Source organism: Stomoxys calcitrans, chromosome 2, assembly GCF_963082655.1.
Source record: "Stomoxys calcitrans chromosome 2, idStoCalc2.1, whole genome shotgun sequence".
Taxonomy (NCBI): Eukaryota; Metazoa; Arthropoda; class Insecta; order Diptera; family Muscidae; genus Stomoxys; species Stomoxys calcitrans.
This window is the reverse complement of record NC_081553.1, coordinates 115,743,862-115,756,003: the sequence shown is the minus strand read 5'-3', so window position 1 is coordinate 115,756,003 and position 12,142 is coordinate 115,743,862. Positions and strand designations below refer to the sequence as shown.

Below are 12,142 nucleotides of genomic sequence, written 5' to 3'. Positions count from 1 at the left end.
TTTCTGGCTTTTTTCAAAAATTACAACTTACCCTCACACACTTAGATGCAAGAAAAACAAATTAGATTCGATGAGTTGTAGTGGTAGACAATTAGAAAATGGAAAAAAAACTATATATATATATATATGTATATTTAACAAAACAACAAAAGCAAATAATCAACATAATAATCTTTTGACTACGGGGTCAAGTTGAAGCATTCAATAAAACTACACCTTAAAGAAAGACCAACACTAAGAAAACTCATCTGGGTAGACTGGGGACAAACATATTCGTAGACTCCAGCGGCCATTTCTAAAAAAGGCAGAAAGCTCGTCTCATCCACAAAAAAAACACTTGAAAAACAAAAGACAACATACAATTAGCTTATAGAATCAAAAAAAAAGAAAAAAAAAACTAAAAATAAATGAGAAACTTTAAACTGAACTTTTAAATGAGTTTTTTATATAAACATACAAAGGAGAAGAAAAACCCAATTGAAAACTTTTTGAAAAGAAAATAAAAATAGCACTAGTGCCTAAACAACTGTTTGAAAATTTTCTTTCACAAAAACCAAAACCCAAAAACTAAAAACATACACAAAACAAAAAATCAAAAAAAAACACACAAAACTATTTGACAAAAAAAAGGCTAACTGAAAAAAGCAAACACAAACAATTCTACCGAAACCCTTAAGAATAAATTGCGCACATACCCCAAAACCAATTTTTGTGGTCTAAATCTATTCTAAAAAAAAGAAATAATTTCATTTGGCTTTTGTTTAGACCAGAGAAAACGAAAACGAAAAAAATCCCTAATTACACTTATTCAGTTAACAACTACGGTCGGACAAATCGTGCAATCTAAGCCGTTCTTAAAACTAATTAAACGAAAAAAAAAAGAAAAACGAAAATTCTTAGTGATTTTTTAAGGATATCTTACATATATAGCGAAACACCAAGTCAAACATTTAGCTTACACATCCCTCACATTCACATTCACACCCATACCCAATCATAATCATTGAGATTCTTAGGAAGTCTAAGGCATATACACACCTACCCCCCACACCTATACAGATGCATACCTACATAAACATATATATGCAACATTTTATAGATATCAACAAGAAATTCCTAAAAGTATTAGTGCAAAGCAATTTTACAAGATCCTGTAGTTTCTAAACAACAACAACAACAAAACACTTAACTCACTCACTTGCATTCAATGATCCTAATTGACCGAAATAGTTGGAAAAAAATGAAAACAAAGCAAAAAGCAACCACATAGCATTATTATACATATTTATAATAGAAAGAACACTCAAACACACACACACAATTATGATTGTGACCACATACCATGCATTCAAAGCAATTTGCATAGCTACAAAACTTTTTAAGTATAACAAAAAACCAAAAAAAAAAAAAAACTAAATAAAAATTGAATATATAAACCCAAATAGCTTATAAACTGATAACAATAGATATCTGACATATGATTTTGTTCATTCTCAAATAGTTCCTAGACCAATAACAAAAACCAATATAACTCGTATACTTAATGCATTTCACCCAGAATATCAATCGAAATTATGCAGCAATACCAAAAGAAAATCTTTTTCTTCTTTTCCTTTCATTCGTTTTTATTATATTTTACTTTACTTTGGTATTGATTTCCATATTCTTTGTATATATATTTTATCTTTGGCACTCGATTTAATTTCAATGCTTTTGTTTCTCTTTAATCTTTATGATCATCTCAATTTTCTTAATAAAAAATATAACAAATGGGGGAATATGAAACATAGTCTCTTATATTTGCATTGTATTTCACAAAAACAAGAACTAAATTAAATAAATAAAAATTTTAATTAAATGAACATTTTAAAGCTGATTGCTAAAATGTCAATAAGATTTCATGATATATCATTGTTACAGAAAGGCTCATATCTGTACGATGAGCCTTTCTGTAACAGCCATTGTGAAACCTGGTTTTACAAGATGTTAAATTCGAAAAATGGAAGTTATCCCTCTTTGTGAAGCTTTCTTGGAGATACTACTATACGACAAGTTGCAAATTGTTTTTTATTCGATCTATGCTCACCGAATATCAACAGCAGGTGTGCCCTAAGGTTCTGTCCTTTCTCCCTCTCCATTTCCCAACTTCATTGAGTCAGACCTTGAACCAATCGTTCGTGAATGACAGTTATCATTGTCATTAATATTTATGGCCAGGCCGAGTCTTTCACGAATTGAAGACAAGAAGCCATTTACAATAGAAACGCTCTGTCAGAATTTGCTGGCTATAACTGAATATGCTCGAAAGAAAGAGGCACAGTGGTGGTGGTCTTAGCACAAAAAATATTCGGCATTGTGTTCCTAATGTCGAATTTTTGTCAGTAATACTAGACTTTCTCGGAGACCGTTTAATATATATATATCGGCCGGCTAACTATGCATTAGACTAAAATGCCAATGTGCATTAAAATTCACAAAGATATTTACGTTTCTTGAAATAGCACAGGATTAAGAGAAGGAATAGTTTTTTTAGTTCACACTGTAGAACCTAATCGTCTTGAAAAGAACAAAAATTTGCTAATTTAGACAGTGATTTAAATTCATAAGAACCTAAAATGAATCTCTTTCTCCTTGCTGTTGCGATTCAAGCACTCAGCAGATGTCCTCTACTTAACCAGTGGTGCGAGGAACTAACGAAAACTTTTTGTTTTCCTAACTCTTCACGCACCACCACTATTCCCAACATTATCCACTGCTCATGCATTCAGCTGTAGAAATTAACATAAACTAGTTCTAAGAAGGCGGCACTTGATCCTTTATTCCTATACCTGTGACCAACTCATGGGTCACCCACCCGGTTGTACATTTATTGGTGCCATCAAAAGAGGGACGGCTCTGCTAGTTCTCCCCAGGTAGCTAATCCCACTTTGCTACCCTCTTTATTTGACCTCCAATTTGTATAACCTCCACCATAGAATGGGGGTATACTAATTTCCTCATTCTGTTTGTAGCTCCTCGAAATATTCGTCTTAGATCCCATAAAGTATATATATTTTTGATCGTCATGAAATTTTGAGTCGATCTAGCTATGTCCATCAGTCCGTTAAAATCACACCAACTATCGAAGGAGTAGTAAGCTGCTTAAAATTTTGCACAAATACTTTTTATTAGCTTTGGTCGGTTGCGATTCTATATGGAACATATCGGCCAATATTTTGATATAGCTGCCATATCCCAAGACCGCCCAATTCTCATCCGATTTGGCTAAAATTTTGCATGAGGTGTTTTGTTATGACATCCAATAACAGTGCTTAGTATTGCGCAAATCAGTACATAACCTGATATAGCTGCTATATAAACCTATCTGGGATCTTGACTTCTTGAGCCTCTAGACGGCGAAATTCTCATCAGATGTGGCTGAAATTTTGCATGAGGTGTTTTGTTATGACTTCCAATAACTGCGCTAAGTATGGCGTAAATCGATATAGAACCTGATATTGCTACCATATAAACCGATCTTAGGTCTTGACTTCTTGAGCCTCTAGCAAACGTGTGAATCGATCAATAGCTTGATACAGCTCCCATATAAACCTATCTCCCGATTTTGCTTCTTGAGCCCCTACTCCCCCAATTATTATCCGAATGAACTGAAATATTACACAATGACTTCTACAATGTTCAGCATTCATTTATGGTCCGAATCTGACTTTAACTTGGTATAACTCCAATAGCATAACAGTCCATATTCAATATTTTCTGTTTGCCTAAAGAGAGATACCGCGCATAGAATTCGACAAATGCGATCCATGATGCAGGGTATGTAAGACTCTCTTACTTGTTTTAATTGGCTATGACTGGACTGGCTGGAGCTTCTTCATCCATTCTGAGAACATGACCTAGCCAACGCAGCCGTTGTATTTTGATGCGTGTAACTATGCTGTCGTCGTCATACAGCTCATACAGCTCGTGGTTCATACGTCGCCTATATTCTCCATTATCGTAAACTTTTCCATATATTTCACTAAAAGTCTTTCTCTCAAATACTCCAAGCACTGCCTCATCAGCTTTCACAAGTACCCATGCTTCAGAACCATATATCAGCACGGGTAGTATCAGTGTCTTGTATAGTGTAATCTGCGTCTGTCGAGAGGTGGCTTTGTTTCTAAACTGCTTACTTAGTCCAAAGTAGCATCTGTTTGCCAGCATTATTCTTCGCTTAATCTCAAAACTGGTGTCATTCGTTTCGGTTACGGCGGTGTCGAGGTAGATAAAGTTACTGACTATCTCAAAGTTGTGGTTCCCAACTTTCTCCATATTCTTTATCTGCTCGGTTGTGCAAGGCTTTTTGGTAGTTGAAAGCATCCATTTTGTCTTATCTCCATTTACTGCCAGACTCATTTTCAGAGAGTTTCTTTCCTATTCTTACTGTGGAACGCGTATCAGCAAGTGTCATCCTGTAGAGTCTTATTAATTTTGCAGGGATACCAAACTCAGACATGGCTTGAAATAACTTTGAACGTAAAGGAGTATCGAAGGCGGGTTTGTAGTCAACAAAGAGATGGTAGGTTTTGATTTTTCCTTCTCGGGTCTTTTCCAGGAGTTGGCACAGTGTGAATATCTAGTCTATGGTGGATTTATCAGGTCTTAAGCCGCATTGATAGGTCCCAATTATCTCATTGACTTTAGGTTTTAATCTTTCATACAGTACGCTCGAGAAAATCTTGTATGCGATGGGGAGAATTCTAGCCAGATTGCGCAGATAAACTGATGCACACGCCTTATCAGCGTCCTAAATAGTTCAGCGGGTAACCCGTCGGCTCCTGCTGCCTTGTTGTTCTTGAGTCGGGTCACTGCTGCTTGGACCTCATTCTGACTAGGAGGTAAACATTCTATACCATCATCAAGGATTGGTTCTGCGGTATCCAACGCCAACGTCGGGCACTAGCAGTTGGGTAAAATGTTCTTTCCATATCTTCGGCATATTATCTGTGTCAGTTACCAGATTTCCTTCTTTGTCTCTGCAGGAGGATGTGCATGCTTTGATTCAGCTTTGGTGCAAACATGGGTTTGATGTTTATTTTTTTGGTAGAGTTTTCGGACTCCTGTACATCTCAATTTGCTCACACTCACGTCTTTCGATTTCCTTTTTCTTTCTGCGGAATAGACATTTCTCCTCTCTCCTTTTCTCCCGATACCTCTCCTACTAATTGCAGGGGTTTCTTGGAGGAGGCTTCCGGTACCCACGCACTGATTTCGCAGCATTTTCCATGGAGTGGGCAATAGTTTGCCACTGCGCCATTATATCATATCCAGTTTTCGTGCAGTGTCAGATTGGTGAAACTTCTATCGTCCCAACTGGCGGGACTCACACCCAGAAGATTTTCTATAAAAGCCTTTACTTGCAACTTTTAGTCGTTCAGCATGTTTTCCGATCCGAAATCCCCTTTATGACCATCTGTCAATCGTTGCCCTTCGGGCCTGAAACTGAAGACTTAGCTTTCATGTCGCTAGACGCATACCCACATATTCCAGTTCCCCTGGAATATTTAAGGCAGTTCCCAGTTTCGAAAACTCATCTGCTCTTCAATTCCCTGGATATCTCTGCGGCCCGGCACCCAGAACAGGTGATTTCCGAACTGTATTTAGTTCTAACTTAATGGAGTATTATATTCACCTGACCAACACGCAGGGGATGTCCCCCATATATGCAGGGGGTAGTGTTTATTGATATTAGTCTTAAATGATCGAACGTCAATATCGGTGGGAAAGACATTAGCCGAATGTCGATTCCACATACGAATGGTTCGGACGAAAGATCAGAACAGGTGAAATATTTCTTGCACCGCTTAAGAAAGCCCAAACATTTGAATGCTTCTTTCGACACTTCGAACACGTGTTTTGACCAGCAGACATCACATTGTATCTTCATGCCCAGAACATCAAGAGTATATGACTGATAAATATCTATACGGTCGATAGATATCGACGATTAACGTGAATCAGTTAATCACTTGTGAGACAAGACTCAGCACTGCGTCTTCTGTGCGTTAAAGTCTACTCTGTTCATTCTACCCCACTCGGAAATGGCTAAAAAATCCTGGGATAGCGTCTCATCCATAATGCGCCTCATGTCCATAATTTATTGAGGTTTGGGCCTATGGTCGAATGAATATGATTGACACAGACTACTGTCATCGGAAAATGAGTAGACTGTATTCAAAGTCAATAGATTCGACTCAATAGATCGTCGATGAAAATAAGAAAAAGGGAAGGGGAAAGGACAAAGCCTTGTGGCACACCTGCGGTCAATGTATACTCATCTGATGAGAACCCATCTACAACAACTCGTATAGTGCGATCTCTGAGAAAGCTCGATATAAATCAAACGAAGTTATTACCGACTCCAAAAAGCGGCAAGCTTTGATAAAAGTGCACCGTGCCAGACCCTATCAAATGCCTTGGAGATATCCAGAGTCAAGACCTTACTCTCACCAAACTGGTGGATAAAGCGACTCCATCGTTCCGACAAAAATGCCATTAGGTCTCCCGTAGAGCGATTTCTGCGGAACCCATACTGTCTGTCGCTAAGAAGGCCATTGGACTCTAAGTATCTGACAAGGTGATGGTTAACCATACTCTTGGAGAGCGCGGAGCATATCACAATTAGCCGGTAATTCGCAGAGTTGTTCGCCCTACCTTTTTTGGACCAACTCCCTGGAAAAACTCCTGCACGGTAAGCAAGGTTGAAAAGGTTGCGTAGTGGACGAGCAAGCGTCAAGTGTTGATATACCGTCCGGCGCCGGAGATTTATTAACGTCGAGATCCGCAAGGGCCCTTTTAACTCCACGTGTTCGAAAGAATATCTGGGGCATCGAACTTAGTACGCTATCAATCACGGGGAGTGGTTGATTGCTAAATGGCTAGGAAGAATTTCCTGCACACATTTCAGCCAGTAGATTAGCCTTATCAACCGGGTCAGTGAATACCTGATCATCCATAGCAAGAGTTGGGATTGCCGATGGGTTGCCCTTTACTTTTTTTTACGAATGACCAAAATGACTCTTGCTTCCCCTCGGAGAAGCAATAACTTTGGCACGAAGACGCTGTTCGTAAAGAAACTTTTCGTGTCTAAGTACTCAGGCACACGAAGTTCTTGCCTGTTTGCGCAGCATTTCGGTATTGGCATTTTTGTTCAGACTCATCCGGAAAATCCTCCAAGATTGTAGTAATTGAGTCAGAAAGGGAGTCACCTCCCTTTCCGAGTTTGGACTTCTATATATATAAATCCGAATTAAAGTACCTGTGTTCCAATCCTAAATTTAACCCAAAGGGAATTAAATTCCGGATCTTGTGAGCACAAGTGTTGCTGCATATAGCACAAGGCCTCTGTGGGGGATAAAAAGAGATAGAGTGTGATACCCTAGAATGTGAAAATCCTGTGGATCAGAATCCTCACCTACGTGGGTTTCATAAAAAACGAGGACATCAGGACGATGATAATGAACATGGGAATATACCGCTAAAAAGTTCGAACGTATCCTTCGTATGTTGGCATAATGTATTCTAAACTCACCAAGCATTGTGCCAATCAGAAATATTAAACGTTATCAGTGTGTACAGTGTATTCAAACCTGCTCTCTTATCGCCGTGAATACCCCTACTGTTTACTGTTATGCCTCAAACAGTGACAATGCACTGTGGAATCCGACAAATAAGTCGTGTCAATTGTAATGAGATAAGGATGATAATTGATGTGCAGTATTTAAGAAATCTGGTGTTTTCAGTCTCACATTGCTGGCTGCTCTAAACTTTGTTCCATTCATAAAAGATTGATTGATAGTTTGATATAAATACAACTAAAGTAAGGCATTTGAAGCCTCCAGACGTCAAGTATCTAATGAGTTTTTCAAAGAGATGAAACTCGTAGTAACATGCACAGTGGGATGAAACTCGTAGTACCATGCACAGTGGGATAAAATCGAAAAAAAAAAACTAGTAAAATATCTGTCAATTGAGAACGGGTGGAGATAACTATTTGATTTTTTTAATGGTTACGAATCACGAAACCTACTATCTGATATTCTTTATTCTTCACAAGGGAAAATGACGAGATATAAAATATATATTTAATTCTTTGTGAGATGCCCTAACTCGTAATGTAAAACTTTCAGTAATGAAACGAGATTTTTTTAATGAAAATTGAGATTAGTCTAAAAATTTTAATATTTTTTTTTTTTGTTTTTATTTATTTCGATTTTAATTGCTAATATATTACAAACTTGTTTGTATATCTGTTAATATCTAATAACAAATTCCTATGAAACGAATCTTGCCTACCACGAAATTGTTTTCCTGTAACGCAAACTTAGAGCTCACCAACACAAGACAAGACAAATTAAAAACAAACACACACACAATAACACTCACACACCGATTGTAAAATAATTATAAATTCTGCTTTATAAAATAATTTTTTTCTCTCCTCTATATTATTTCAATATCACCTTTTAATAATGCTTAAAAACACCATCACCTTTACATTACGTTTGTGAAAATTGTTTTATGTTTTCCTCTTTTGGAGAAAATCCCCTTCAAAGCATTTGGAATTAATAATTGAAATCACCAAAGTAAACTGAATTTTTTGCTCCAACCCTAACAAAACAAGAACGCCATAAAACTAAATCAGTTTTCTGTTAATTAAGCTACCGAATGCCAACAGCAAACACATTAGAATAGCTGTAAAACAAAAAAAAATCACTTACTTACACACATACAAACATTGAACTCCGCCCCACCCCCCACCCCCCAAAAAAAATAGTTTTCTTATTTTCTTTTTGAAGAATTTTTCTTGCATAAATGAACGAAACGATGTTTATGAATTTCTTTCTTTCTTTTCTTCTTAATTTCAGTTACCAGAAGATGAATGGTTAGCAGCAAATTTATTATGTTAGTTTTACACAGGCAAAAGAAAAATAAGAAAATATTAAATGCAGTTATTTAAGACAAACAGTTAAAAAAAAAACAAAACAAGAGCAAAACCCAAACAGAAATAAACCCAAGAAAAAAAAAACAACAATTTAAACACAACCAAATACACACACACACATAAAAGCATGGAGAAACCCTAAATATAAAGGAAAACAAAAATTGTTTTAAAGAAACACACACTCAATCATACATACACAAACACAAAAATGCAAAGGCAAATAACAACAAGAACAAAAAAGTTATGAACATAAAGCAGAAATTATATGAAATTAAAAAAAAAAATAAAAAATTGAAAAAACATAGTTTAGAAAATATTGAAATAACAAACTTAAACAAGACACCCATACACACACACACACACAAACAAGCTAGTTGCAATAAAAAGCAAAAACAACAAAGAAAATAGGGAAAACTTAAGTAAATTTTAAACAATAGTAAACATGCATACCAAATCCATACACATTCCTTCACAACAACACACACTCACACACACAGACTCACAGTCACTTGAATATAGCCTAGCAAAGACCTATGTACGAGTATACCTATACAAAGAAATTTCGAATGTGTTGTAACAGTGCAGTTAAATAAACGAAAACACATGCATACACCCACACTGTCTCTCGCCCACTCACTCACTCACCCATACATGTATTGATATAAGTAATTTAGGAATTATTGTATGATTAAAATCTATAGACACACACACACATATATATAGAAATCTATATTAATATTATAAATGTATGTATAAAGTTTCATGGGAAACGAAAAACAACAACAAGAAACAAACAAGCAACAACAAAAAGCAACTAAGTATGAAAATTAATTAAAAAACAATCAACATTCCATCGAATGATATTAAAAATTGATATAAAATAATAATAATTATGATGACGACGATGATGAAAATGACGATGGCGCGATGACAATGGACAATGCTGGTGGCATAGTGATGACAATGATGATAAACCATACACCCAAAAAAAATTGAAAAAAAAAACACAACAAGCCTACACCCACACAGGGATGTTGCTATGCAAAATAAGCAGCCAAGGATAATAGAGCCCTACAACAGCAGCAGTAACATCAAAAGGCAGCAACATCAAAATCATTGATCTCCAAAGCTAACAAACGAAGTGAGTAGCTACAAAAGAAAAATAAAATCCGAAAACAGCAAATCCAAAGTCCTCGTTAATATTTAAGATAGGCATATATGTTTTATATATATACATAAATAAAAAAAAAAAAAACAATGAATATATATTAAAGGCAATGGCAAACATAGGCAAATGAATAGTTTATACAATTAGTGTAGTTTATAAGACAGAAAAATAATAAAAAATAAATAATTAATAAAAATATACAATATACAAGAAAAAAAAACAAAAAAAAAATCCATACAAAAATATAGTTAAAATGAAAAAAAAAAATATATATATATAATTAAAGTAAATTAAAATGTAATGTAACAACTAATCACAAAAGTAACACTTACAACAAGCATATTGTGTTAACACAACTACACACACACAGATATAAACATACATACAAATAAATACACTAACATAGCGTATATGTATAAAAACTATATTATAATGCAAATTATATATATACATCAATATATACCTATATACAAAAAATATATATATATTATATACATACTATACATAGGCACTTATTATAAATGTTTGTACAGATATTGTTTAACCAAAAACCCAAAGAAAATAAAAATTAATTTGAAAAAACAAAAACTAAAAGAAAAAAAAACACAAGTTTACCTACATACACACGGTACTCATTTTCGCCCAGTAGGTTATTTGGGAAGTTCTGTTTTTATTAACGAGGATAAAGATGATGACACAATGATGTGGAGAAAAACATTTATCGAATTCATTTATTCATTTGACCAGTTTTTATGGATTAAAAAAATATATATAAAGGGTAAATTCACTACTTGGGAAGAAAAATGAAACAAAATAAAATAAAATAAAATAAAATAAAATAAAATAAAATAAAATAAAATAAAATAAAATAAAATAAAATAAAATAAAATAAAATAAAATAAAATAAAATAAAATAAAATAAAATAAAATAAAATAAAATAAAATAAAATAAAATAAAATAAAATAAAATGAAATAAAATAAAATAAAATAAAATAAAATAAAATAAAATAAAATAAAATAAAATAAAATAAAATAAAATAAAATAAAATATAATAAAATAAAAATAAAAAGTAAAGTAAAATAAAATAAAATAAAGTAAAATACAATAAAATAAAATAATATTAAATAAAATAAAATAAAATGAAATAAAATAAAATAAAATAAAATAAAATAAAATAAAATAAAATAAAAAAATTAAATAAAAAAACAAAATAAAAATATAAAATAAAATAAAATAACAATTAAAAAAATTAATCAAAAATAATAAATAATATAATATATCAAAAAATAATTTAACAAACTCATATATAAAATGAATTTATAAAATTAAAATAAAACAAAATGAAGAACTTAAAACAAGTAAAAGCGTGCTAAGTTCGGCCGGGCCGAATCTTATATACCCTCCACCATGGATCGCATTTGTCAAGTTCTTTTCCCGGCATCTCTTCTTAGGCAAAAAAGTATATAAGAAAAGAGTTACTCTGCTATTAAAACGATATCAAGATATGGTCCGGTTCGGACCACAATTAAATTATTATTGGAGGCCTATGTAAAATTTCAGCCAATTCGTTTAAGAATTGCGCCCATTGGGGCTCACGAAGTAAAATAGAGAGAACGATTTATATGGGATCTGTATCGGGCTATAGACCGATTCAGACCATAATAAACACGTTTGTTGATGGTCATGAGAGGATCCATCGTACAAAATTTCAGGCATATCGGATAATAATTGTGACCTCTAGGGGTCAAGAAGTCCAGATCCCATATCGGTTTATATGGCAGCTATATCAGGTTATGAACCGATTTGAACCTTATTTGACCCAGTTGTTGAAAGTAAAAATAAAATACGTCATGCAAATTTTCAGCCAAATCGGATAGGAATTGCGCCCTCTAGAAGCTCAAGAAATCAAATCCCTAGATCTGTTTACATGACAGCTATATCAGTTTATGAACCGATTTGAACCATACTTGGCACAGTTGTTGGATA

The 12,142-nt window shown here is 34.0% G+C and overlaps 1 protein-coding gene across 1 annotated transcript in view; it reads left to right on the top strand.

The window, feature by feature from the left end:
* Positions 1-10,244, top strand: part of LOC106090681 (cytotoxic granule associated RNA binding protein TIA1) — a 348,445-nt gene extending 338,201 nt beyond the window's left edge. Inside the window, exon 8 of the mRNA XM_059363826.1 lies at positions 8,910-10,244. Within this exon, the coding sequence (XP_059219809.1) occupies positions 8,910-8,951 (42 nt within the window). The 3' untranslated portion in view covers positions 8,952-10,244. The remainder of the gene's footprint in view (positions 1-8,909) is intronic.
* Positions 10,245-12,142: the final 1,898 nt, after the last annotated feature.